Source organism: Rhinolophus ferrumequinum, chromosome 22 (assembly GCF_004115265.2).
Source record: "Rhinolophus ferrumequinum isolate MPI-CBG mRhiFer1 chromosome 22, mRhiFer1_v1.p, whole genome shotgun sequence".
NCBI lineage: Eukaryota > Metazoa > Chordata > Mammalia > Chiroptera > Rhinolophidae > Rhinolophus > Rhinolophus ferrumequinum.
The window spans coordinates 8,625,231-8,653,148 of NC_046305.1; the positions used below are offsets into that span (position 1 = coordinate 8,625,231).

The 27,918-nt window shown below is 39.4% G+C and overlaps 2 protein-coding genes across 7 annotated transcripts; one reads left to right on the forward strand and one right to left on the reverse strand.

Annotated features, from left to right (window-relative positions):
* Positions 1-494: 494 nt before the first annotated feature.
* Positions 495-27,860, reverse strand: ANKRD45 (ankyrin repeat domain 45). Of its 6 annotated transcripts, none has more exons than XM_033093844.1 (6): positions 26,824-26,956; positions 16,543-16,831; positions 15,940-16,107; positions 9,362-9,456; positions 7,175-7,313; positions 495-4,205 (listed from the first exon to the last, which is right to left on the reverse strand). In XM_033093844.1, the coding sequence occupies exons 1-6, from the start codon at positions 26,911-26,913 to the stop codon at positions 4,177-4,179; spliced, it is 810 nt and encodes a 269-aa protein (XP_032949735.1). In that variant the 5' UTR covers positions 26,914-26,956; the 3' UTR covers positions 495-4,176. The 6 variants fall into 6 exon arrangements, with proteins under 6 accessions (XP_032949735.1, XP_032949738.1, XP_032949737.1 ...); XM_033093847.1 differs by lacking the exon at positions 26,824-26,956 and adding an exon at positions 24,546-24,610 and having other exon boundaries at positions 16,543-16,906; XM_033093846.1 differs by lacking the exons at positions 495-4,205; positions 26,824-26,956 and adding an exon at positions 27,662-27,860 and having other exon boundaries at positions 6,140-7,313; positions 16,543-16,906.
* On the forward strand, positions 11,806-13,284 carry TEX50 (testis expressed 50). The gene is made up of 2 exons (XM_033093849.1): positions 11,806-12,129; positions 13,072-13,284. The coding sequence occupies exons 1-2, from the start codon at positions 11,806-11,808 to the stop codon at positions 13,282-13,284; spliced, it is 537 nt and encodes a 178-aa protein (XP_032949740.1).
* Positions 27,861-27,918: the final 58 nt, after the last annotated feature.

The window sequence follows — 27,918 nt, forward strand, 5'->3', positions numbered from 1 at the left end:
GGTTAGGAATGAGAAACAATTTTATTTTCAAACTCACGAAGTACTGGCTCCTTTATATTTCTTTGAGATTTTATTTGCAAACTAACTGCTCTTCTTCAGCTCAATTCATCTCCTCTCACATTTTAGTAGAAGCCACGTGGCACCTGAACACTGCCTGGAAGAATCCTTAGCGGGATCACTGCGTTTATTACTTAGAAAACAGGATGGCCAAACCTACCGCCATCACATAACAAGGGCCCCTTTTCTCCAGCTTCTAGTAACACTTTCCTCTATTTCCTATGAATTCCCACCTAGAAGCCCTTCAAGATTCTGCTAAGTATCTACTTCAGGCCCTGCAGGCTTTCACTAACACTTTAGGTTCCTTCCCACCACCCAGCCCTAAAAAGGCAATGCCACATATTTGGGGATTTGTTATGTCAATTTCTCACTTCTAGGTTCCAAAATTTGCATGTTATAGACTGCTGTGTAACAAACAGACACAAAACTTTGCAGCTTAAAACAACAATCCTTTATTTAGCTGAAACCTGCACCTTTGCAGGGATCCACAGAGGCTCATCTCTGGCCGATACAAGCATCAGCTTCAGGGGCTCGACTAGAGCATCCATTTCGAAGATGGCTCATTCATATGCTGTCAAGTTGGGGGTGACTGCTGGTGGGAGCTCAGCCAGGGCTGTGGGCTGGGGCATCTGTCTCTGTCCATATGGGTGTCTCCATAGGCTGGTTTCCAAGAGCGAGCATCTCAAGAGAGTTAGGCAGAAACTGCAGACACCACCTTTTATGATCTTGTATGATCTATGGAAATCACACAGTATTCCTTCCGCTTCATTCACAGGCCTGCCCAGATTCAAGAGAGGACAAAGACCCACCTCGCTATGTGAGGAATGTCATGACCACATTGTAAGAAGAGCGTGTGGGATGACAGATGTGGCCATCTTGGAAAATACAATCTATCACGTGTTAGATCAAACCCTGGGATGAACTGTCAGCCCTTTGCAATTTGGTGCCACATGTTAACCCAAATAGCAGTCTGCCTGCTTTGGCTTAGTCCAGAGCAGTAGGTCTCAAAGTCTGCACCACACGCCAGTTGTGATGCTCGACAAAAGTTCCATCACACATGACAAAATGAGAAATAGTAAAGTCTATAATAAAACTTAATTTATTCAACTTAAAGGGTGGAGACTTACTGAGATATTTTCCCTTCTTTTCTGGGATTAAAATATCATTTCTTTTATTAAATGATAGTAATAGCAGATAGTTTTCTTAATGATGTCATTTATCAATCTCCTCCCTTTATGTTTTTACACATTTCCAATCAATGAAATACAAAAGTCTAAGAAATCATTGTCTAGAAGCTATAACACTGAACCTAGCTTTTGCTTGACCACCTCTCACATAATGTCATTTAACTTACTAGTATGCACTTCGAAATAATAATTACTCTGTGGGTGTTCAAAACACGTCATGCAACTACCTGTGTAACAGCTCAAATTCAAAACATAAGGGCATTTCAATATTTCTATAATTCAATGCAACAACAGGTCAGAAGAAGTAGCATATCTCTCAAAACATACTAACGTTATAGATCTATAGATATAAATGGATACTCGGACCCTCACATCAGCGGAATCTTTGAAGTGAGACAGGAATCTCTTGGGAATCTCCAAGTTTACATGCTTCAGAAGTAACAAGGCATTCAAGACAAAGGTCAGTGAAGAAACTAGACAGACATCATGATGCTGGATATGTGCGTGGCTTGTTTGCTGGAGCAGTGGGAGTGGAATGGGGCACTGGCACAAACACGACGTGGAGAGAGAATTCAGGAGGTATTTTTATAATGGTGAACATACTCCATCAATGAATAAAGATCAGTGAGTTCTGTGACTAAGGTAGCACCAAAAGAGAATCCATCCAATTATTATTTCCTAACTCACTCTCTTATGAGCTCTTTGGGTACGAAGGAAAACATGACGAAGCCCCTACCCCCCAAAAGCTCACAATTCACATGGGGAGACAAGCATATCTCCCCATGAACAAGCAAGTAGAAGACAGTTTGAGGCTATTAGCACTATGGGTGCCCAAAGAAAGAGGGATTCGTTCTTCCTAACATTAGGGACAGAGAAGGTCAGGGGTAGAGAATTACAGATTGCTTTGCCAAGGGTCAAGATGGACTTTTTTCTCAAGCTTCACTGAGGTATAACTGACATATAAAACTAGAAGATAGCATTGACTTTTGAGAAGTTCCCATAGCTGGAGGCAAGATGAAGAGGACCTGGCGTCTTAGTCCATTAGGGCTGCTGTAACAAAAATACTGTAAACCAGGTAGGTACCTTATAAACAACAGAAATGTATTTCTGACAGTTCTGGAGGCTGGCAAGTCCAAGATCATGTTGCCAGCAGACTCGGTGACTGGTGGGAGCCCACTTCCTAGACGGCTGTTTTTTCGCTGTAAACTTACATGGCACAAGGGGCAAAGCAGCTGTCGAGGCCTCTTTCGAAAGGGCCTAATCCCGTTTGTGAGGACTCTGACTTCATGACCTAATCACCTCCCAGAAGCCCCACAATGGACATTAGGTTTCAACAAGGGAACTGCGGAGGAGGTGGCAGGGGAGGGATACAAACATACTGAGACCACAGCAGCTGGTAAAAGTTAGAAAGAGTAGTTTGTAAGAAAGTAAAGAACCTATAATGACATAAAAGTGCCAATACAAGGAGTTTCAAGAAGACAGCATTAGCAAATAAATCAAAAGTTACAAAAAGTCTGAGGATAATGAGTGAACGAAGTACAGAGGAGACAGGTTTATTTCATACCAGGGGTCCCCAGAAGTGCCTCGGTCTTATCTAGGACTCTTGGAAGTGAGACAGGAACCCTTCCCTAACCACCAAGACCAAATGCCTGGAAAGTAGAGTCATAGTCAAGATAAGGCTCGGAAAACGTAGAATTAGAGTAGAAACAACAAAAACGTCACCTGACCTTTTCCCAAATGACCACAGTGCTTAAAGAGAACAGACTTCTCACAATACACGGTATGAAGAGAATGGAGCAAACAGGTCTTCTTTGTACTATTTCATAAACACCCACTGGAACTACCAGAGAGGGGAGTGGCAATGAGTGCTCTGTTCTTTTACTAAAGGCAACTGAAACTGCACTGCCCATATGTAACGATCTCAAAATTTTAAAAATTTGTGAGACAAATTTAAAATAGTATCATCTCAAAATCGTGGCTGAGAAAACGTTAGCTGACAAGAAATTACTGAATTGCTTATTTCTTTTCCTTCCCCTCTACAATGAAAAACTAGCTTTTAGGGTGGGATAAAGAAGAAAAAGTCGTAAGAAAAATGAGTAAATATGTTTTTTAAAAACATTTTCTTTCTATAAAGTTTTTCCAGTAAGTATAATAGATCAGGGGTTTTTAGATAAAGTGAAAAAAAAAAGACATTTCAAATCACTAAATATGAAACCAACAATGATATTTGAAACCTAAGAAATATAAAATAGAACAGAAGGGACAATGGCGTAGAGTCCAGTTATAATATCTATATCACCAAACCTACAGAAGAGAGGAAATCTAAATATAAAACTAAACAGATTTGTGTTTATTCATTTAAAGACAGACCTAGGTTAAAGACAAATACATAAGAAGGTTTACTTAAGAGACTATATTGCACCTTACAGGTAAATTTTAATTTGGACATGAAAAGTAAGAGCAAAGGGACCGGATCCAAACTCCTCTTAATATTTCCTTGCTCCAGAATACCATCCCGTAACTCTCCTTTGGAGAGAGGGGGAACAAGTCTTTCCTCTGGAAATTGCCAATGTCTTTTTATTATATATACAGAATTCTTCAAATGAATGGAAATTTCCTGCCTCAATCACACAGACAGATTATTAGATTCTGAGCGATTCATCCCCAAGTGCTCTGTGGAAAGAGCATGAGGAGGTCACGTGGGCCTGTGCCTGGGGGAGCACAGGGAGGGCCCCCAACCTGCCGAAGAGGGAAAAACAAAACATGGGTGACTTAATTTCATGCTTCAACGTTTTTATGAAACTCCACATCTCTTTTCTCAACTTCAATTGTCATGAATAGGTTTGCCTTTACAAATTCTAGAAGAAAATGTGGACTTTATAAAATATACATTTAGTAGAAGGATGATCTTGGCCTCTCTTCTGACCATTGCTTATACAGATTTGGTACTTTTCACTTGACCTGAAAGGAAGCAGATTTTTCAAATTACGTTTAATTGAATTGTAATATAAAACCAACATAAAGCCATTTTGTAAAACAGTTATGAAATAAATCAGTATGTCCCAGCCTGAAACCAGTCATTAATTAAATCTTGGTGTTGGTATATCAATCAAGTACTCACATTCTCCCCGCACAGGTTTTTCAAAAATATTTAAAGCTGTGAGGTCACATTTCCCCAAAAATCAGTCTTACTGTTCCTAATTCTGCAACTGGATAGAGTAACTTTTTAATAAATTGCTTAACCTCTCTTACCTTCACTTTCCTCATTGTAAAATGAAGGGGACATTTCGGACGTTCCATTAAGATGTAACACTTTCATAATATGAAGGTGCAAGTTACTGGGGTGCTTGGAGGAGATATAGGGGACTTAGGGAGACAGGAAGGGTGGGGTGGGTTGTTGGGCTAGGCTATCGGTAGAGGTGCAGCGGGGGGAACAGGTGGGAATTGAGCTGTATAACCAATAATTCAGGTCTTAGTCATCTCACTCCCTGACTATCCGGGTCTCACTCCCTCTAGTCTCTTCTCCCTCCAATCCATTTTACAAGGAAAGCCAGATTATTCTCCCCTACCTAATCCCTCTTCTCTCCTACCCCAAAGCCTTTAATGGCAACCCACTACCCTGATAAGGAAGCCCAAACTTTCTAAGCTTACAATTCAGTACTTCTCATGAAATGATCACAAGTTAACTTTCTAACTTATTTTTATTGTGCCTTAACAAAGACTCAATGACAATCAGCCAGAGGGATACTGACCACTGCCCTGTTCCCGCATTTGAACTTCTCCGAACATACACAGCACGTAGTCTGTCTGTCCTAGTGCGCTTGCCTGGGATAGGCTCCTTAAAGCCAACCACAGTGTAAAGCGTCTGTCTCCCTACAGGAGATGTAGGAGAGCGCTGTGTGTGTGTGTGTGTGTGTGTGTGTGTGTGTGTGTGTACACACACGCGCTCAGTAGATGCTGAGTATACATGGAAGGGATAATCAGCCACGCAACCTAGACTGATTCAAGTGTCTTAACCTTAAAAAAAAACACCACAGCTCCTTTTGATAAACAGGACAACCTTAGGTACTGGATATTCACATTCAAAGGAATGAAGCTAAACCCCTACCTCATGTCATATACAAAAATAACTCAGAATGGATCATAAAACTAAATGTAAGAGGTAAATCTATGAAACCCTTTACAGAAAAACATAAATCTTTGTGACCTTGGACTAGGCAGTGTTTCTTAGCTATGACAATGAAAGCACAAGCAACAAAAGGAAAAATAGACAGATTGGACTTCATCAAACTTAAAGCCTTTTGTGCTTCCAGGAACATAATTAAGGAAATGAAAAGACAATCCACAGAATGAGGAAAAATATTTGCAAATCATATATCTGATAACGGACTTGTTATCAGTCCAAATACATAAAGAACTCTTACAACTCAACAATAAAAAGATAATCCAATTTAAAAAGGGGCAAAGGATTCAAATAGACATTTCTCCAAAGAAAATGCACAAATGAGCAGTAAGCACCCGCAAGACGCCTAACATCATTAGTAATGAAGGAAATGAAAATAAGTTAAAACGACATTAAGATACCACTTCACACCCTAGGATGGCTAAAATTATTTTTAAAAGACAAAAACAAATATCGATAATGTGGAGAAACTGGAACCCTCATATACACTGCTTGTAGAAAATAAAAAATTGGAAAACAGTTTGGCAGTTCCCCAAAAGGTTAGACAAAGAGGTACCATGACCCAGCAATTTCATTCCTAAGTACGTATCTCAGAGGAAAGAAAACATGTGGTGACACAAAAATTTATTCACAAAAGTTTATTTATAATAGTCATTCTTTATAATAGTCAAAAGAGTGGAAATTCAAAGGTCCATCAACTCATGAATGGATAAATCTAAGTCCATACAATGGGATATTATTCACCCATAAAAAGGAATACTGATACGTATTACAACATGGATGAACTCTGAAAACATTATGCTGAGTGAAAGGAGCCAGACACAAAATGCCACAGATTATATGATTCTATTTATGAAACGTCCGGAAGAAGCAAACCCATACAGATGGAAAGTAGATTAGTGGTTACCAGGGGCTTGTGGGAGAGAGGAATGGGTACGGGCTTTCTTTTTGGGGTTGGTCAAATGCTCTAGAATTAGATAGTGGTGATGATTATACAACTCTGTGAATATACTGACAATCACTGTATTATACATTGTTAAATGGTAAATTTTATGGTATGAGAATTATATCTCAATAAAGCTGGTAATTTTTTAAATCTCAGGTATGACTGCCTCCAAGATTCGAATATTGCACCCTCCCCATTCACAGGACAGTATTTCCACAATAGGTTTTTCAAATTATAGTTATAATACTAAAAATGCTCTTTTAAATTTACTTTTCAATTACAGTTGACATACAATATTATATTAGTTTCAGGCACACAACATAGTGATTAGACATTTATATACTTTATGATGTGATGCCCCGGTAAGTCTAGTACCCATCTGACACCATACACAGTTGTTACAATATTATTGACTATATTCCCTATCCTGTATTTTGCTTCCCCGTGACTATTTTTAGAACTCAAATTCTGTTACTCTGTCTCCTAAGAGGTCATGCCTTCCTAGTTGAAAATCACTGGTCAAAATCAAAAGGATAGTAAATTATATAAAATTAAATGATCAATGATGGTAATGATATTAAGTTTAGTATTAGACATTCTCTATAGAAATAATTCAGTTATTAAGTTATTAACATTAAAACTATTAATGAAACTAGGGCATTATATCACAGATTACTGCCTGTAAAAAGGTTAATGGCTACTTAATGAAGATTGTTAAAATCAAAGTATCTCAGAAATGACAACACTGAACCTAATTTTCATCTTTTCTGACATTCAAAACACTTTTTATGCAAAACTTACGCGGTGTGGTCATTTTTATGAAGATAGGAGTCACGATATCTTCCAATTGTTGTTTCTGCTCAAAAAGCTCGTTAATAGAAGCTTCCAGATGGGTTTCTAACCACTCACTTTTTATACGGCGTGCACCAAGGATGGTATTCTAGAGACAGAAACAGAGAATTTATTTTCCACTTATTTATGGAAGACTAAAACTCCATAGTATCTCTAACCCACCCCTGTCCCTCAGAACTCTCTGTGATGATGGAATGTTCTATGCCTGCAGTGCCCAGTACAGCCACCATCAGACATACACATGGCCAGTGAGTACTAAAAAAGTGGCTAGTGTGACTGAGGAACTGAATTTTTCATTTTATTTCATTTTAATGAGTTTAAATTTAAGTAGCGACGAGTGGCCAGCGGCCACTATATTGGCCAGTATAGCTCTCACATCAGTGAAATGGGAGTATAAGGAAACTCACAATGTAGAGTCCTGAAGCCTTGGGCCAGTCCACACCCTCTCCCTAATTCTTTATTTTCATGGAACCCTGTGATAAAGAGAAGGGTTTGCGGGTTGGGAGTCAGTGGAAGATGTGGGCCGCACGCGACTCAGCAGACATGGTGGACATTGTACTCCTTCTCAGATGGCTCAGAGGAGGAAGTGGGGAAAATTCAGGAAGGGCCCCACCTCTCTGAAAACCTCCCATTTGCAAAACCATCTCTGTGTACATGTGCAGCAACCTGCTAGGGTCTGATTTAAGAGGTATACGGTTTTATGGTTTGTAATAATAAAGAGAAATGAATAAATGTATTGTATGTCCTCGCCATATTATTAAATAAGCAGTAGCATAGCATGAAGTGGATTAGGAAAGAAGTCCATAATATATTATAAAAGGAAAAAGAGCAAATTAAAGAATAATATGTATAGCATGATCCCATTTTTATGAACACAAAATCTCTTATAAAACTGTATGTGTGCATACATATGTGTATATAACTGAAGGGAAAGTATGGTGAAATTAACCCAAAAGTGTTAGAACCACAGGGTGGTTAAGACTGGAAATGGAAAAGAAAAACTATTAAGTTTGCTTCAGACATTTCAATTTTATTCTAAGTATTATTATATGTGCCTAATATTTGCTAGTTCAAATAACCAAATATTTAAAAATAGAAATTAAAAAGGCCTTTATAGTAACTAGTTTGACAAAGTACTGTTCGTTTGTTGTGCCAGGAAAATTTTGTTTTGCAGATCTAACAGCTACAATAGCTAGTCTAACAGAATTTTGCCTATATTGTTTGTTTCATAGGAGATTTTGTAAAGTGTTTCAGAAACCACAGGTGAAATATGTAACTTACCATGTTCCCAGACTTGGCGATGCCTATGCTTTTGGCTAATTCTCTTTCATCAGAAAGTCACAGAATATCCTGCACAGAGATGCAGGAAATAATTTAAAACCAAACCACATTCCTGATACCTTGCATATCTCCCTTCTGTGAGTCTGCACAGCCAAAGCCAGTCTACATATAGTACTTAGTATACAGTAAATGGGGCACGCTGGCTTTAAATGAGCTATCTTTATATCTGGGTATCTTTTTTTACCATTGTGTAAAATTTGATACATTAAAAAATATGTAATGTATATGTAAATATACACGAAGATATATGATGTATACGCGTACCTAAATTTTGAAGCAAAATAATGAGCAAGCATTGGTGACCCCTCCAATCTCTTGTGTCCCTCCCCCTTTCCGTCCCCCTACCCACCTCCAAGAGATAGTCACAATCTGTATGTATACCTTTGCTTTCCTTTTAAAAATTGTGTTACCCCATATATAGACCATCCCTAAATAATACAGTTTGATTTTGCTTGTTTTTGACCTTTATAAAAATCTATGTAGTTTTGGCAATTTTTTTTCCTTCACTCAACACTACATTTCTAAGATTCATTCGTGTTGGGTGAGATACTTAGTACATCTCTATGTCACTCTTTAATATTATTTCATTTAATTTTTATTAGTCTATCCCTTATCAATAGTTTATTAAGAAAGAAATGAAGGAGGAAAGAAGGGAGGGAGGGAGGGACGGACAGACGGACGGAGAAGAGGAGCAGTAAGGACCACCACTATCTCTAAAGCATTAGTGCAGAAATTAAAGCTATGAGGCAAAAATCTCAAAAGACCGCAGAATGAACAGTAATCACAATGCAGTACCTTGTCTTCTTTACCGAGTCTCCCTGGTCCCTTTTCTGTCTCTGTTACAGTTGCAGAGACCTTTGCAATGTATTTTTTCAGAGCCAGCCTTGCATCTGAAAGAATAAGACAGTAAAAGACACAATAATATGACAAAGACCAAAAAAAAAAAAAATATGCTCAACTGTTTCACATGTGCTATTTTATATTATAAAAAGACTGTATGTAGGAGATTTTGTATGGTTGTTTTCATTGAATTTCAAGAAAGATTAACACTCAACCAACACAGCACTTTGGCGCACTCACTATGTTCCTAGAATTTTTGAAGAACAAACAGATATAAAATGTGACACCTGATCCCAAAGAGACCATATTCTATTAAAATATCTACTGTGGAGGAAGGAACAAAAAAGACATTTCCAATACACAAACTGTCACTTGCTTTACTCTTCTTGATTCTTCAAAATAAATCTAAAAATTGCTTTCCTTTAAAAAAAAGGTGTTTAAAGTAATCCCATTTACCATAGCACCCACAACATTTGCAAGATCCATTTAAATAAAATTGTACCACTTTGAGAGAAATAAAACTCGATAAATTGGAAGGCTTATCATTTTCCTAGATGGAACAACCGATATTATAAATTGTAGATTTGCCCCACATTAACTGAACAGTGATGTATTTATTTCCCGTGGCTGCCAGAACAAATTGTCACAAATTCAGTGCCTTAACACAACACATGTTTATCCTCTTATAGTCTAGAGGCCAGAAGTCTGACATCAGGCTCCACGCTCATGTCCTGTGCAGCTCCCAGCACCATCATACTGGGCATGAGGATTCCATCTTGTGAATTCGGGGAGGACGCAAACATTGAGATGACAACAATACGTTAACCTTCTAACCTCAGTTTCCCCATCTATAAAATGTAAGTAATAGAGAACAGCGCTCACCGGGTTGTCACAAGGATGGAACAAAATGCGGTATAATGCATGCAAATATCTTGGCACAGTGCCTGGCACGCAGTAATGCACTCAGTACGCTGATGTCCTGCTTCTCCTCAAAACTCTATAAATGACACCCTATGGATTATGGACTAAAATACAGGGACCTCCGCAATCAATGTAGCCACAAGCTATCTTTCCAGCTTTATTCCTTCCAGTGCTCATCCCGAAAGCCTATCCATTATTTGCTTCGTATTACTGTCCCCAGATGTCAACGTGGCCCACTCCTTCAGTTCCTTGGGTCTCTGCTCAAGCACCATCGTATCAGAGAGGGCTTTCCTGACTGCCCTCTGTAAAAGAACACACCCACTCACTCATTCCCTTGCTGGCAACTTCAGAACCCCCGTACCACTCTATTTTTCTCCACGGCATTCCATAGATATAGATTTAGGTAGATATTATTTTCTCTGTCTCCCTGCTAGAAAGTAAACTCCATGCGCAGAAAGATTGTTTTGTGCCTAGCTGTATATGCACTGATCCTAGAACACAGGAGATACTCAATAAACATCCGTCATATGAATGTTGACACAAAACGTCTTTGCTTATTAAGTTTCCTCAACCTCAGAGGGCCTATTCGCATCGCCACCTACCAAACTTCTACTCATTCTTCATGGCTTACTTAAACACACTTCTGTGAAGCTCCTTATTCCCCAGGTAGCACTCGTTGCTCTATCAACTGTTACATGATTATAATTAGCTCTCATTTTTGTCTGCAGTATCTTGGAACTTTTATTATTTTTTTTGCTTCTACCTCTAGATTGTTAAGATCCTCAAAGGCAGGGTCTGTGTCTCATTTTTTTAACACGTACCATGCCATGCTATCTTACCATCTCACCTTTTTCTCACACACCATGCCACATTGCCCACCCCTCACCCACTACCTAATAGCACCACATTGCCACCAAAGGGACACAAGTTAAAAGGGGGAGGCACTCAACAGTTGCTTAACTATTTGAAGGGAAGGACCACTCAGAGTGAAAAAATAGAAGCAGACTGTAGGTTGTGTGAAATGGTCTAGCGAGAGATATTTTTTAAGCAGATGTAAAACTGCCACACTTCAAAAGGGTTGGAAGAGATATAGGCAAATTGTTTCCATGAAATTCCATTAATAGGACTACAGCTTGAATTTATTAGCCAGCAAAATATTAGTAAAGTCTTCATTTTTCATAAAATGGGAGATGTTCAAACCATTCTGGCAAAAAGCAAGAAAATGTAGCCCTGAGAAACCCAAGTGACTGCTAGGTAACACCTGTTAGTTCCAGTGTGGTTCTTTATGACATCACTGAGTCTATCCCTGAGTCACTAGGGCTACGTGACAATGATTGTCAGTGTATGTTTCGCAAAGTAGGAAGATCATCTTAAATGTCTCAATTGGAGCACCACCCTCACTAATACCGAGGGCACTTCTGCTGTCTCTGACCATGTTTTCGGCTATAGATTTGTTTTGTCCCAATTGAGAAAGAAAGATGTCCATTCAAGGAATAGCCCTGATTTTTCCTCTGCTGTTTCTCTGCTTCTTAAGGGAGAGCTTCTGCATTTGCGATGGAACTATCTGGACAAAGGTTGGATGGGAGATTTTTCCAGAAGAAATGCATTATCTGAAAGTTAAGCCTTCTCCATCTCACTGTCTACCTTACCCTATGGACAAACTATGCTGCGATTTTGCTAATATGGATTTATTTCAGGATTGCTTACATCTCATGTACATTTTAGCACAAGCTCTCTTTTTAATCCTGTCTGTTTTATCTGTGCATTACCTCTTGGTGAAATGGAAGAAACACAAGAAAAAGGTGAATTAGTGATGCAAGCAGCAATAGTTATAGAACATCAGAGTTTAACACATGAGATTATCAGCTTCTGTGAGGGAAAGTACCACGTCTTATTTCTCTTTGTAACCCTCTTTCCTGCCATTCACCCCCACCAAGTATCTAGCGGTGTCTTGTAGATACTCGGTGCCCAAAAATATATACTGAGGTTGAAAGTCCTTAAAATAATCCAGTCCAATCCCTCTGTTTCAAGTCACAACACATATCAGGAAAGTAGTGAGCTCTGATGAGTAGAATGTATAGGAAGTGCCGCTATGTCTGGGGGCTGAGATGAGTCATCTGAGCTGCCTCAGATGCCTCACCCACAAAATAAAGGGTCTACAACAAGAGATCTGTTAGATCTCTTCCAGATCCATCTAAGAAGACTAAGTATATAAAAATTGGCATGTATTCTTTTAAATGGACTAATTCTTTTAAATACACTAATTTCTGGGGTTCGCAGAACTTGCTGGCAAATGGCACTCTTACACTAATTTCCCACTTTGCCAAGGGAACCGTATTCTGAGGCAATCGTCAAAGCTCAATGACCTTCACGACAATCAGATAATTATAAAATGACTCTGATTTGATTGTGTTATTCCTTGAGGCTGTCTAGCAAAGGGAAATATTTTGATAATATTCAAATAATTTCTCCCAGTAGAATTTACTAACCACAAAAAGCACTTTTTCAATGTGTGCTGATGGTGGTGGTGGTGCCTATAATCTTATATGGGGGCATAGACAAAAGAGGATTTCTTCTCCACTTGTACCTTTCTTCTATAGTAACCTTTTCTTTGTACAAATAAGTAACGTGTGGTGTTTGGAGTTTAAGTGCATACATCCAGAAAACAAATTTAATTTGAACTACAGTAAAAAAAAAAACAAAAAAAAAAACCACACACGATAATATCATTTTTCTCCTTTTAGCTGAAAGACAAAGTCTCCTTAGATACATTTGGTAATGACCTACAAAACCATTCCATCTGTGACATTGACCAAATACTCTGCAAACTGGTTGCCACAACTTCGATGATGACCAAGTACCTGAATCAGGTATCCCATCATCATTTGGCAAAGAAAGTCAAACACCGAAAACCAAAGAAGAAGAAGTGTGAAGGAGAAGTTGCCAGAGGATACTAAACACATCCGTGTACAAATGTAGCCCTGTCCAATATGGAGAGTACCCAAGAAATCTATTGAGAACTCAGGTGAGGATAAAAATGGTTCTTGGCGAGCCTTTGTAATGTCTTGTCACCTTTACTGAAACTTTCCAAAGAAGTCTGGGTTAAAAAGTGATCTCTACTCAGCTTAAACAGTCATCCATGCTTAGTAAAGTCCTGGGAAAAGATGGTACATTGTCACTGCTTCAGGTTTAAGTATTTTATTCTTTTTAGTATATTAGGCTACTAATTATCAACTGATTGGTAGAATAGAGTCTTTAGTGTTTTAATAAATCCCTGATTTAAATATTTGTGACTTTTCTTATGTTCCTGAACAAATTTTATGGCCACAAGAAAACTTAATTTCCCATCTCAGATCGTTAAAATTGTATGAAAGTATTAAGGAACAGCTTAATTTTTTAAATACAATGGTTTCCATTTTCAGTTTGGTAAATGATGAACTAAATATCAACATTTTTTAAATGTCCAACTTTTGTTGATAAGATGCCTCAATTTTTAAGAAGTATTTCAGAATTTTGTTGCTCAGCCACCTCAATTTTTCAGAAGTATGGTTACCACACTTACCAACAAAAACTGGGAGACTGATCTGAGACTAGGACAGAGTTCACTAAAAACATGCTAAAATCCCAGAAAAATATGCCAGATCTGTAACATATTGTTTTAAAAACAAACAAACAAACAAAATAACCCTTAAAAAAACAATCCTTGAAACAGAAATAAAGAACTCTATAGTTTTACAAGTAATAGAAAGAACAGTGCCTGCCCTGGGTGACTGAGGATGATGAAAAGTTTATGATTTGACTTGCCACATTCTCCTCCTTATTTCCACTCTTCCTTAGCACAACCCTACCCATATTTCCATTATTGTTTGTTCCATCCCTTCAGAGTTCTGAACTGCCAAATAATTCCCTTGAAGAGAACACTGATATATTTTTCTTTTAATGAAGTACTCTTGAACACTTAAAAAGTCTCCAAACCTCAAAAACATTTACCTCTAATGGCATTTTCAGCAGTATGGAGGGGACTCTGGGGTAGGGAATCCTCAACCCCTCTCCTGGTGCCTCCTACTCTAATTACTAGAACAAGAAATGGGAGGTAGTTTATATTCTTGGTAAGTCTGAGCTACAATGTTAAATTTCATGTTGAGTAGTTTGTGTTTCGGACTACATTCCAGAGCTACATTACCATGAAGCTCCAATCTCTACAAGTGTACCACTGATCTGGAAACAGAATACTAGTTTATAGTATTATAGTCTTCTTTCGTCTTCATCACTGGGAAATGTTAGCTATAATTCCCCCAAGAATGTAAGGACCGAACTAAAACAGATGGGTATTAGGGAGAAGGACACCAATGAAACTCCACACCCAGAGCCCCAGCCTGTTTCTTTCCAGAAAAATTACAGAAAAATTTGTCCCTGAATTGTGTTTTTTAAGTACTGGGGGTTATTCTTTAAAAATGGATTGTAAATTATATAATGTGAATTTCACCTACAATAACTATTCATTGTGGGATCAATTCAATTCTTTGCTATTTGTTTTCTTTTTACTTAGAGATCTGATCATAAAAATTGAAGGTACGGACAGAACTATTGCCCCTAGAAAACATTTAGTGCAAGTAGAATAATCCACAAAGTATAATTCACCTTCTCCTTCCCAAATGTGCTTCCTTCCCTCAGTTTCCTTATTTCTATTAACTGTCCTGGTCCTCTGCTCATTTTACTGATAAGAAAGCTCCTTATTGCTACCAGGTGACTCTTCCTATCATTTTTGTCCTCTTTCCTTCTTCATAAGAGTTTTCAGTGGCTCCAGTGCTTTGCATCATCTCATTTAATTCTCACAACAATCCCCAAGCGGAAAGACTTATTATTGGCCCCTTTTTCTGGAAAATGAAACTGAGGTATAAAGAATATAAGTACGTTGTCCTTAGTCACATAGGTTTCAAGTGGAAACACCAGTATTTAAAGTCAAGTAATGTACTTACTAACATTTATTATTCTGCCTGTGCTGTAGCCTACCTGTGCAAACTGACTTGAGTTCCAGTAAGGCAACCTCGTCACTCACCTGCATCCCTGGACGTGCCACTTTCCTTCCCGGCTCTTTTAAGATTTTGCTCACACCCTTTTCCCTTCTAGTGAATTCAAATCCCATCTCTTCTGGGAGGCCCAGCTCAGCTCCTGCATGCTCCCCATTCTGCTGATTTACCCTTACTCCATCTTTCTTTTGTTGTTATTCGACTGTAGGATGTGTCTACAGCTTATCATCCCCCACCTACCAAATGCCCAGAGGGCAGGGGCAACCAATTGTACCTACAACAATGTTGTGCTCAGTGGCCATTTAATAAATGCCTGAAAACACGAATGCAAATAACTGCACAGAGTGAATGCCGGGAACTTTGTTAAGTACGAATTTTTCACCCACGGTTGGTACGCACACACAGGTATATCTCCCTGAAATCGCTAAGCTATATTCTACAGGCCTATGGAAATGATTTACGCAGAATGTTAGTAAAACTCAAAAGAACGCATAGCTTTTTGACCTGTGATTGAAGCGTCACATAACACAGGGAAGCGCACAGGTGGTCAGTCAGTTCCCCCAACCCTGTGAGCTTCCTTACCTGCCCAGTCCAGGAATTCCACACACGCGGTCTGGGAATACCGCGCGGCAACGTCTCGAGCACGTTCTTCCCGGAAGTTCAGCGCTTCCACGTCAACGTCCAAGTCCACCAGTGCTTTCAACGTTCCCAGACGCCCCCAGGCTGCAGCGCAGTGCAAGAGCGTGTAACCTGACCAGCGGGAAGAAGATGCTCAGGTCCGAAGGATGCCGCCCAGCAAGGCTCATCACTGCAGCTATGTTACTAAGCACTGACTGTTGACCAGCTTACGCTGTGCCGAGTACTATGAGATGTTTACACTTACCTTATTTCATCCTCATAACACCCTCTAAGGAAAATACAATTATTAGCCCCGTTTTGCAGGTGAAGAAGCGGAGACACAAAATGATTAGGTAACTTGCCCAAGTCACACAGCAAATGCCCTTAACTATACCATGCTGTACCGTATCAATATGTATACACACATTCATTCGTATATATGTGTGCGTGCATATATGATACATGCAAAATATACAGCCGGCACATCAAATCTATCTGACTTTGAAGATAGCACATAACATCTTTACACTGTCATAAGTAATAGTGAAGAGAGAAAAGACAAAATACCTCGGGCAGTTTTTTCATTCAGATTCACACCATATTTTGCCAAAGCTCTGATCACATCACTTTGCCCGGCCATGCAAGCTGCATACAACAAATTTCTCCCAATGACGTCTTCTTCCAAGATGAGCTGCATGGCCTGGTCATGATGAGGGTTCTCAGGATCCTCAAAAATCTTCTGTAAACCTTCCACATGCCCCGTGAGAGCAGGTTGTAACAGGGGATTAATGGTGCCTGTTTTCTCCTCTTCCTTCTCCTCTTTCTCTTCAGCTTCTTCTTCAGCTTCTTCTTTTTGCTGTGAGAAAAATAATGATTTTTCTGAACTTTCTGACTTTGGGGGTCCTTCTGACTCCATTTACTCCAAAACTACCTGAGACCAAAAAAAAAAAAAAAAAAAAAGGAATAGAAACATACTCAGACAAATCGGTATTTATTGATTTATTCGGTTAGTCCACTGACAATATAGATGGGATGAAAATATTTAACAGGTTGAATAATTATGAAATAAGGTATTTATCCATTCAATTAACAAAGTTTATGGTGTACCTACCGTAAGTCAATACACTGCCTGAATATATATGAAAATGCTGAATACATGATATGAATAATAAATTCAATACAAAAAGGAGTAGCGATCAAATATGGGCTAGATTTATTGGGAAAAGAGTGAAAGAGAATGATAAAGAGACTCGCTTGCCTAAACATGGGTCCATACTGCAAAGAAGTGAGAAATACAGTTGGATCATTGGAGCCAGATTCTTAAGACCTTAAAACATTAGGCACTGAAGTTTAAAAAGAACTCAGTCACTCAGTAATGCTTACTGAAAGCTTACTAATGTACTCAATGCTGTGTAGACATTACATAAACTACAAAGAATGACATTTATTTCCTGCCCTCAACAACTTACTTTTTCAGGGGAGAAAAGGTGACATGTGCAAAATAAGTGTAATAAAAGGTCACAGATGGTAAGTATCATAAGAGATGAAGTGCTATGCAAATTTAGAAGGGACAAGATTAATTCCAGATAGAATTAAAATCCAGATGGAATATTAAATTGGGAACGATTCAGAGAAGAGTGGCACAGTTCCCTCCTATATACATAAGAATGTTTGTAGCATTGGTGTTCATACAGCAAAGATCCTAGGTGGGGGGGAAAAAAAGATGCCTACAAACAGGAGCGTACACTGTGGCATATTTACACAGAATCGTATATAAGAGAGAAAGTGAGTAAATCACAGTCGTATACCAAGTGGCAAGCAGCTCTGACATGGCTCCCTCACCCTGCACCCTGGTATTCACACCTCTGTCTTTGTGTAATTCTCTCCCCATGAACGCGGCCTAGACACAGTGACTTTCTCCTAACGTGATGGGATGTCACTTCTGTAATTCAGTTACAACAGACTGTGACTTTTGTCTTGTTGGTATTCTCTCCCTGGCTCTTCTCATGTTCTATGATGGAGGGGGCCACCTTTCAAAAAACAGAGGGCAACCTCTGGCCAACAGCCAGTAAGGAACTGAGGCCCTCAGTCCAATAGGTCATGAGGAACTTAAATTCACCAATGACTGCTGAGTGACCTTAGAAGTGGGTCTCCTCAGCTGAACCTTGAGATGACTGTGGCCTCACACACACCTTGACTGGAGCCTCATGAGAGACCCTAAAGTAAAAGATCCAGCTAAGCTGTGCCCTGATTCCTGACCCAGAGGAACTATGACATAATGAATGTGTGCTATTTTAAGCTACTGAGTTTGTGGGTAATTTGTTACACGGCAATAAATAAGGCACACAACAATATGAATGAATCTCAACAATACAATATTAACTAAAAAAGTAAATCCAAAAGAATATATATATCATATGTAGTATATTTTTGTGAGGTTCAAAGCCATTAAAATTAAAATAAACTTTTTAGGAATACAAGTAAATTCAATGACACTATTCTAAAATGAAGCAGAAGAAAAGCAAGATTGAACACAAGATTCAGGATAGTGGGGGTGGAAAGATGCAGGAAATAAGATAAAGGGCATCATATATTTAGTAAAGAATATGTCATTTAAGCTGGGCCATAAAGAGTGGGCAAGATTTGGTCATTCAGAAGTCAGAAGGAAAAGAAATCTAGTTAGAAAGAATAATGTCTCTTGTTACTATAGCTCTACATCAATCTCTACCTTCACTAAATGTGTATAATACTCATACGCATAAGTTGTTGAGGTTACGAATTCTTTGATGGCAAGTAATACAAAAATAGTAAGATTGACTTTTTAAAGTTGATTATTTTCACAACATAACAAGAAATTTAAAGGTGGAGATGATTCAGCTGCTCAAAAATATACTCATAGATCCAAGCTCTTTCTATCTTTGTATTCCATCATAATGGAAAGACTTCCATTATCATGGCGGTTGCTTTATGGTAACAAGATGGCCATCATAATTCCTGTTACTACGTCTGCATTTATGGAGATGTGAGGAAAAAAGAATGATTTCCCTGCCTCTATAACGAAAGCAAGCAATGCAGAAGGGGGTAGGAATGCAAGGTGAGCTAATCAACCACAAGACTGGATCCAGATCTTATCTTTGAGATTGCTTCACTCAATTACTTCATTTTATGGAATACTGCAGAAAGGAAACTTGGAATCCTTTTGAGTGCCTGGAGTCCAACTCTCCATCCTCCCAACACACACACACACACACACTTCCTTAAAGAATCCCAATCTCTGTTTTAGAGAATTTTTCTAATGAAGATAAAGCTGACTTGCCACTACAGAAGTCAAAGAGGCAAGATCCTCCTTCTCTCCATCTCAGCACACATGTGGAGGCAGACACATAAATTAGGCTCAGCCAGTCAGCTGTTCAATCCCAGAATCTTGACTCTTGTGTTGCTGTTGTTAATCATTTCATTTTTTAAATTGCTATGTAACACTGTATTGGTTTCAAGTGTACAACATAATGATTTGATATATGGACATATTGCAAAACGATTACCACAATAAGTTTAGTTAACATCCGTCACTTCACATAATTACATTTTTTTCCTGTGATGAGAACTTTTATGATCAAATATATTAGCAATTCCCAAATACAATATAGTATTATATTCAATTCAACACAGTACTGTTAACTATAGTCGCCCTGCTACATAGCACATCCCCAGCATGTATTTACCTTATAAGTGGAAGTTTGTACCTTTTGACCACCTTCACCCATTTTACCCACCCCCACCTCCACCTCCAGTAACCACCAATCTGTTCTCTGTTATCTATGAGTTCAGGTTTCTTTTTCTAGCTTCCACAGGTAAGTGACAAGGATCTTGACTATTGGACAAGGGACACAAGACATGAAGCTAGTGGAAGGTAGCTCATCACAAGTGACAGCAGCAGTGTGATCACACTTCCTGCTATGACAGCATGGTTCTTGTGGTCTGACCCTCCAGAGCTCCCTTGTTTTCAGCTCATCTCCAGCCTCCCAATGGTCATGTGGGCCTGTGATATACCGTGTTTCCCCCAAAATAAGACCTAGCCAGATAATCAGCTCTAATGTGTCTTTTGGAGCAAAAATTAATATATGACCTGGTCTTACAGTAAAATAAGACTGGGTCTATAATATAATATAATATAATATAATATAATATAATATAATATAATACCGGGTCTTATTTTACTATAAGACCGGGTCTTCCATAATATAACATAACATAATATAATATAATATAATATAATAATACCAGGTCTTTATTAATTTTTGCTCTAAAAGACACATTAGAGCTGATTGTCAGGCTAGGTCTTATATTCGGGGAAACACAGTAGTAAACAATTGTCTTCCCCCAAATCTAATGTTCCTTTTTTAGGAATAGAATCCATCCTATTTTCTTTTAACCATGCTTTTTTTTGAACCAATATTTATATTAGAATAAAACTATTTCCCAGTCTCTTCTGCAACATGGCATGGCCATATATCCAAGTAGTAGACAATAAGATGTAAGTAGATATGTACTATGCAATTTCTAGGAAAGTATAATTCCTTCTCACTGGATTGCAAGCTTGATGGCCGGAGCCTGCACAGCTAATTTAGATCATGAGGTTGATGTCCAAATATATATATATATATATATATATATATATATATATATATATATATATATAATTTCACATATTGTACATACTGTATTATATATTGCATAGTACTACTTCTATTATAATATATAGTATAAGTTTATGATATCTTGTTTTAATTATATATGTGTGTGTATATATATATATATATATATGTATATAACTTCTATTAACAGGGTGACCAAATGTTTTATTTCTCAGTCATAATGGATACTTTTATACTGGATACATTGCATATATGGGTATTTTTGTGTACATTTATGTATGTGTATGTGTTTGTGTGTATGTGTGTGTGTTTGTGTGTGTATAATTGAGCAAAATACTATTACTCTTTACTACATGTAACATACAGATGTTTTTATTTCAATTCTTTTAAGGCTGGGTGCCACCCACATAAATTGATCTCATGACCCATTAATGGGTCGGCACCCAGAGTGTCAAAAAACATTAGTCCTGAACCACTTGGGAAACTATACCAGGAAATCTACAAGAGTGACTCTAACAGAAATCAGACAGCATGTGTGACGGTTAATTGCTTGGGTGACACATGTCCCAATGTACCCAGCACAGTTCCAGTTACATGTGTTCTCTGGTGTCATTTTCAATAGCGTCGTCTTTCACTCTCAGAGGTACCCATTACTACTACACAATAAATTATTTTGTCGCCCTTTCAACAACACTGTGATCTTCTGGAACATTTCGGCTAAAGATATCCATATTCAAACCTTGGAGAATAGAACCAGGATGTGTTTGGAATGCCTTTCTTCCCTGGTCTAACAGGGGCCCAGGCACAAGACCTTGAAGACACTGAGAAAATCTTATTTGCATTTCATACGTACACCTGCAACTAGGCCCAGAATAGCTTTTTTCTCCTCCATTCCTACTAGCTAAAGGAAAGGCCAAGCTGTAAATCTACCTCCTTCCTAAAACTTTCCTTGACTCTTCTCTGAAATGCACTGGGGCCTTTCCCTCCTCCGAACTTCAAAGGCCATTATAGACAGTCTTTACCATACAACTTAGCAAGTATGGTATTACAGTATTTCCTATTTGTGTCAAGTATGTAAGTCACCTACTCAATTAGACTGTAAACTGGATAGGGGCAAGGATAAAGCCTTATGCTTCTCTTGTGCCACTTTCAGACTTACTACAATTCTTTATATATCATATGTGTTCAATCATTCTTAACGTCAGGCTTGAAATTCCCACTGCTTTTCTTCACAGCCAAGAGCAATGGGTTTTAGAGTCAGAAAGACTTGATTTCACAGTCTGACCCTGAAACTTCTTACCTTGTTTCCCCGAAAATAAGACCTAGCCAGACAATCAGCTCTAATGTGCCTTTTGGAGCAAACATAAGACCCGGTCTTATGTTATGTTAGGTAAGACCGGGTCTTACATTATACTAAAATAAGACTGGGTCTTATATTAATGTTTGCTCCAAAAGACGCATTAGAGCTGATTGTCCGGCTAGGTCTTATTTTCGGGGAAACATGGTAGTTGCATCATACTAGGCAATTTACCTATTCTTACATAAGAATAACATTAGAACCTGGTTTACATGACTGTTGAATCAAAAGAAATTAGAGGATGCATGTGCCAAGCACATGGTGAGCACTCAGTAAACAGAAGATGTCATCATCATTAAATAATCCCCAGCCCTCCAGTGAAAGCATCCATGAAGCAAAACAAAAGATGGTAATGCTATTATTTCTTCTTTAAGTACAGTTTTGCTGTATAGATTCTTGAGTAAATGATTTTCAACTCTGCCACCACCAAACACTTGATTATTCTGCATCTAGAGATCAATCTGATCCCAGGTAAATTCAAAGATTTGGAGATAAACTACATCAAATCCGGAAATATGATTCAGGCCAGAATACTCAAAGCTACCCTTGGAACATCTTTAAATGCAGCTTAATTTCCCTATCAGTCCAGAACTAACATGATTAGGGCAGCAGTTCTCAAATTCTTTGATCTCAGGGCTCTTTACAATGTTAAAAATTGAGAACCACTTCCCCCCACCCTGCCAATTTTTGTTTCTGTGGATTATTGTATTAATTTTTTACCATATCAGAAGTTAAAACTGAGAAATCTTTAAAATACTTATTAATTTACCTTAAAAACAATTACATGTTAACATAAAAATATAGCTTACGTAAAATAAGTGTATTTTACAAAAAATATTAACAAGAGGTGTGGCGTTATTTTACATTTTTGCAAATCTCTTTAATCGTCTGGCTTCATAAAGGACAGATGGATTTCCATATCCACTTCTGCATTCACTGTGATGACAGGTGATGTGAGACCATGTCATGTAGCCTCTGGAAAAACCACTGTAATACGTGAGAGTGAGAATGCAAAGGCAAATAATGCCTAAGAATCAATATGAAGATAGTTTGACTGGTAGACTCCCTGAAAATGTCTTAAGGATTCCCAGGGATTCCTCAGACCACACTTTGAGAACCACTTGACTAAAACTCACCCTCAAGCCACCCCGATCTATTGTCAAACCCTCAAGACTGTTCCAGTCCAAATCTGACCTAAACTGAAATCAGCCTTTCTGAAAGAAAAGGACAAACTGAAGTCTTCCGGGATATTTATCCTTAGACCTGACGTTTAAAAGAAAATAACTAGGAGAATAAAAGTAAACTCTCCTGTCATGTGTTTGGCAGTTTATTGCTGATGGTGTCCTTTATCATATTCTGTCACTGGAAGACAGAGCATGTGGGGTTTGTTTTTCCTTCTTACCGTGTTTCCCTGAAAATAAGACCTAGCCGGCCATCAGCTCTAATGTGTCTTTTGGATCAAAAATTAATATAAGACCCGGTCTTATTTTATTATAAGACCAGGTCTTTAATATAATAATATAATATATAATAAATATAATAATATAATACGAGGTCTTATATTAATTTGTGCTCCAAAAGACGCATTAGAGCTGATGGTCCAGCTAGGTCTTATTTTCGGGGAAATACGGTATAATACAGAAGCTTTAAGATATTTTCAAGTATGTTTACTGCGAATATAAGTAGTAATAGGATGATCACAATATAGCCTTTCCTTTGTTCCTTTTATCAATATTCTATATATTTAAAAAATTTAACTTTCTCACTAATATTTTTGTTTTAAATATATGTTTTGTTATAAAGTGAACTCTTTGGAGGCTGCTGAGGCACTAATAACAGAAAATCAGACAGGTCCTGGTCCCCACCCCACTGGCCGTTAAGAGTCCAGTGGGGAGACACAAGTAAATCATCAGTGGCAGCGTGAGATATAGGATATAAGGGAGATCAGCAAAGGGCGCTTTGAGAGTAAAGAACAAAGAAAAGTGGGGAGGTCCCGGAAAGCCTTCCCAGTAGAGGTGGCACTTCAGTATTGAAGAGTAGGGGCCTTAAAAGAACGGGGGGAAAAGACAATCCAGGTAGGAGTAGCATAAACAAAGGGCAAGGAAGCAGACAAGGCAGCATGAGGCTGTGGTAGAGGAATTGGTGTTAGGGATCTAATTTTTAAGCCAAGTTTTAAAAATGCAGTCCCTTGAGGATTTCACGTCCCAGCTCAAGGACAAGTTCCCCAAGGGCTGCCCTGGGCACCAGGATTAAACAAAGGGAAGGTCTGAGAAAGAAGATACTGAGTGGCAGCCCTGCCTTGCGACCCATGAGGTCTGGCGGAGGGGGTACCGGCCACTTCTGGGCAGCGGAGTTTGCCTTTGGACCTGAATCCCGCAGGGACCTCCCGGGATTCGCCGTCCTCCCCAAACCCCCCAGCCCAAGGCTGCCCGCGAGACAAGTCCCGCTGCTCAAAGCTCAGAGCAGAGACAAAGACTCCTCCCCTCCAGCACCTGCCCGGGAGAAGGCCATTGCCCCCACGGCCACCACGGCCCTCGGCGCGGGTACCCTGCACTCACCGATCTCCTGGCCCCGGGGCTTCCGCGGTTACCATGGTGACGGCGCACCCGGCGTGCCGTAGCACCACCCCAACGCCGTGGTTCCGGCTGCGCGCGCAGGTAAAATTTGCAAGGTGCGGGGAGAGGGAGGGGCCCGATGGAGATGGATGATTCAAGTCGGAGTGACTTCAATCGTTGTGTTCGGACGGTGGCCTGCCGGGTATTTTCTTTATTTTGTAAGTTTTATGAAATGTGGTCTATATTTATTTTACATTTTAAAAAATAAAATTTGAAAATAAGAAGTGCACATTGATTGCCGGCCTGTCCTAGTATTATCTTTGGCCTTTAAATAGAAGAATTTTCCAGAAATATGAGGATGCATTCTGAAAACTATGAAAGATCGTAATTATAACGCGCAGCTCACTTAATTTTTTAAGTATTGGAGATCTTTCTCTTATGGTTTATGGTCATTGTCACCAACAAGTAGCGTTTCCTGAGACCTCACAAAGTGCCAACTGTGGCAGGAGTGGAAGGAACTTGGAAACTATCTTCTGATTCAGGAATTTCAGGTCCAAAACAGACGACTTTTAAAAAGGGGTAGGGGGGAGGGCGGCACCGGGTATCAAAAGAAACCAGCAGAGGGTTGGCCAGGTGGCTCAGGTGGTTAGAGCTCCGTGACCCTAACTCCGAAGGCTGACGGTTGGATTCCCACATGGGCCAGTGGGCTCTCAACCACAAGGTTGCCGGTTCAGTTCCTCAAGTCCCACAAGGGATGGTGGGCAGCGCCCCCTGCAACTAAAGATTGAACATGGCACCTTGAGCTGAGCTGCCACTGAGCTCCCAGATGACTCAGTTGGTTGGAGCACGTCCTCTCAACCACAAGGTTGCCAGTTGGACTCCCTCAAGAGGTGGTGGGCTGTGCCCCCTGCAACTAGCAACAGCAACTGGACCTGGAGCTGAGCTGCGCCCTCCACAACTAAGACTGAAAGGACAACAACTTGAAGCTGATCTACGATTGAAAGGACAACAACTTGACTGGGGAAAAAAAAAAAAAAAGTCCTGGAAGTACACACTATTCCCCAATAAAGTCCTGTTTAAAAAATAAAAAGAAAAGAAACCAGCAGAGAAGCGTCAAGCTTACCCAGAAATTATATAAATGTTCACACAGAGCAGAGTGAAGACAGGGACATTTTTCTACTGAAGACAAAGGGTGAAGGAAAATATTCATTTCTTTACTATTTCTATGCGAAAATCATTAGGGAGGATATCATATTTTAGAGAAGCTCAGAACATTTGAGCTGAAAGTTGAGTAGCTTGGCTTGAAAATGAACATTTTGATAACGTTCTTTTTTTCACAAGGATTATGCAGCTGTAAAAAAAAAATGAGGAAGGTCTCTAAATACTTAACGTCTCCATTGCAATCCATAAGCTCAGTTCTGTATAGGAGTCTCCTACCTTCAATCTAGTTTGTGGAGGAGAGCCATTACTGAACTTATTAGCGATTCTGGGTACCCCTCTCACCAGCACCTGCCTTATTACTTTGTTAAATGATGTATCCTCTGGTCCCTCCCATGGAATGTAATTGCCTGGTGGGTTTTCCAGGCTTACACAGTATATTCACTCTAGCTTGCTCACGTTTTTGAAACTTTTAATCCCTAGTTCCACTGCCTTCCTTGGCAATCCTGGCATCTTTACCTCATTTAGTATGGGCCATTACTCTCCATGCTTATGAGGCCATTTTTTCCGGCATATTTGCACCATCTCCTGAGATCCTTGTGAAGTTGTTAAATCCTGTATCCCAGGGGAAAGCTTCCAAATTAATTAAGTCTCCCTTACTCAACTTTGTATTGTCTCCATTGATCCAGCACTCTAAGAATTCAGTCCCATGTGTACTCAGCCAGATGTCCCCATACCATATGTGAAATTCCCACTCTTTCCCAACTAGCACCCTGTCCTTGGCATAGCAGACATGCCAATATTGAGAGTTTACTCTTCTTCGAGGTTCTCCTACTCTTATGATTAAGTCTTGGACCTGCTCCTCAGATTTTCCTGCTCTCTAGTGGCAGAAGATGTATTCATTATCTAGACAATCCTTTGACGTTGATGCTTAGTTTTTAATAGACAATTTATCACTGCATTTCATTAGATAGTATCAAATGAGCTTAGCCACAGCCCACACATATTTCTTCTAAATATCTTTAACACCTAATATATTGCACCTACTAGAGTGTTTCCTTCCACCAGAATATACAGTTTGCTAATAGTTTCATCAGTGGCACTAGATTGTGTCAGGGACTACCTGTACTCCCTCTTGCACCAGTGATGACATCCTCTTTTCTAGCCTGGCAGCAGATGATCCACACCAAAAATCCCATCTAAGTGACTGCATCTTGAACCACTCCTGTCATTCCTGGACTCCCCAGGAAGCATATTCTGAGACAGAGTTTAGCAGGCAGGAAATTTATTAAGGGATGCTCTTGAGATCAACACCTGGAAAGAAAGGTAAGGAAACAAAGCAGAGGGGAAAGTTGGGCTGCAAGGTAGTCTCAACAAACGCCTATGCAGACCGTCTGGGGAGCTCTGAAGTTTGGATGGCCCTTTAGAACTGTCCCAATATGGGGCAACGAAACCGTGCCTTTGTACCCCAGCATGAATGAGTCACTGGTTGCAAGGAACCCCAGGAAAGGAGTGAGGCTGTGGGCAGGCAACTTCTTCCACAAAGGTGCTTCCCAGAAGGCTAACAGATAAGATCTCTCAGTCAACAGCACTTCTACTGGCTGAGGGATTATGTCCTTCATTCTTTACATATGATTATGTCCTTCATTCTTTACGGATGTCTGGGTGATGTACCATGTTTCCCCGAAAATAAGACCTAGCCGGACCATCAGCTCTAATGCATCCTTTGGAGCAAAAATTAATATAAGACCCGGTCTTATTTCGGGTATAATATAATATAATACCAGGTCTTATATATGACCGGGTCTTATATTAATTTTTGTTCCAAAAGATGCATTAGAGCTGATGGTCCGGCTAGGTCTTATTTGCGGGGAAACAGGGTAATAGAAGGACCCCATGTATGCATGCATCAATCATTCTATCCACAATTAGGGACAAGACTGTGCCAACAGGAGACTCACCTGCTACAAATAACCCCAAATTCCTAGCTTTCCGTGACTACTCCCATCTTTCTGTTGCCTTCTCCTGTGGGGAAAAAAGGGGAAAGGAGGAGGCTTCAGTATTCAAATACTGCCATTCAGCGAGGAACTCGCCAAGTGGTCACCCTTTGGGAATACAAGAAAGCGGACTGGAAGATGCGCGGTGCTTGCGGTTAGCTGAACCCCCAGCAAAGAGAGCTGCTACTTCCTGAGCCGCCCCGGAACCTCTTGGCGGAGTC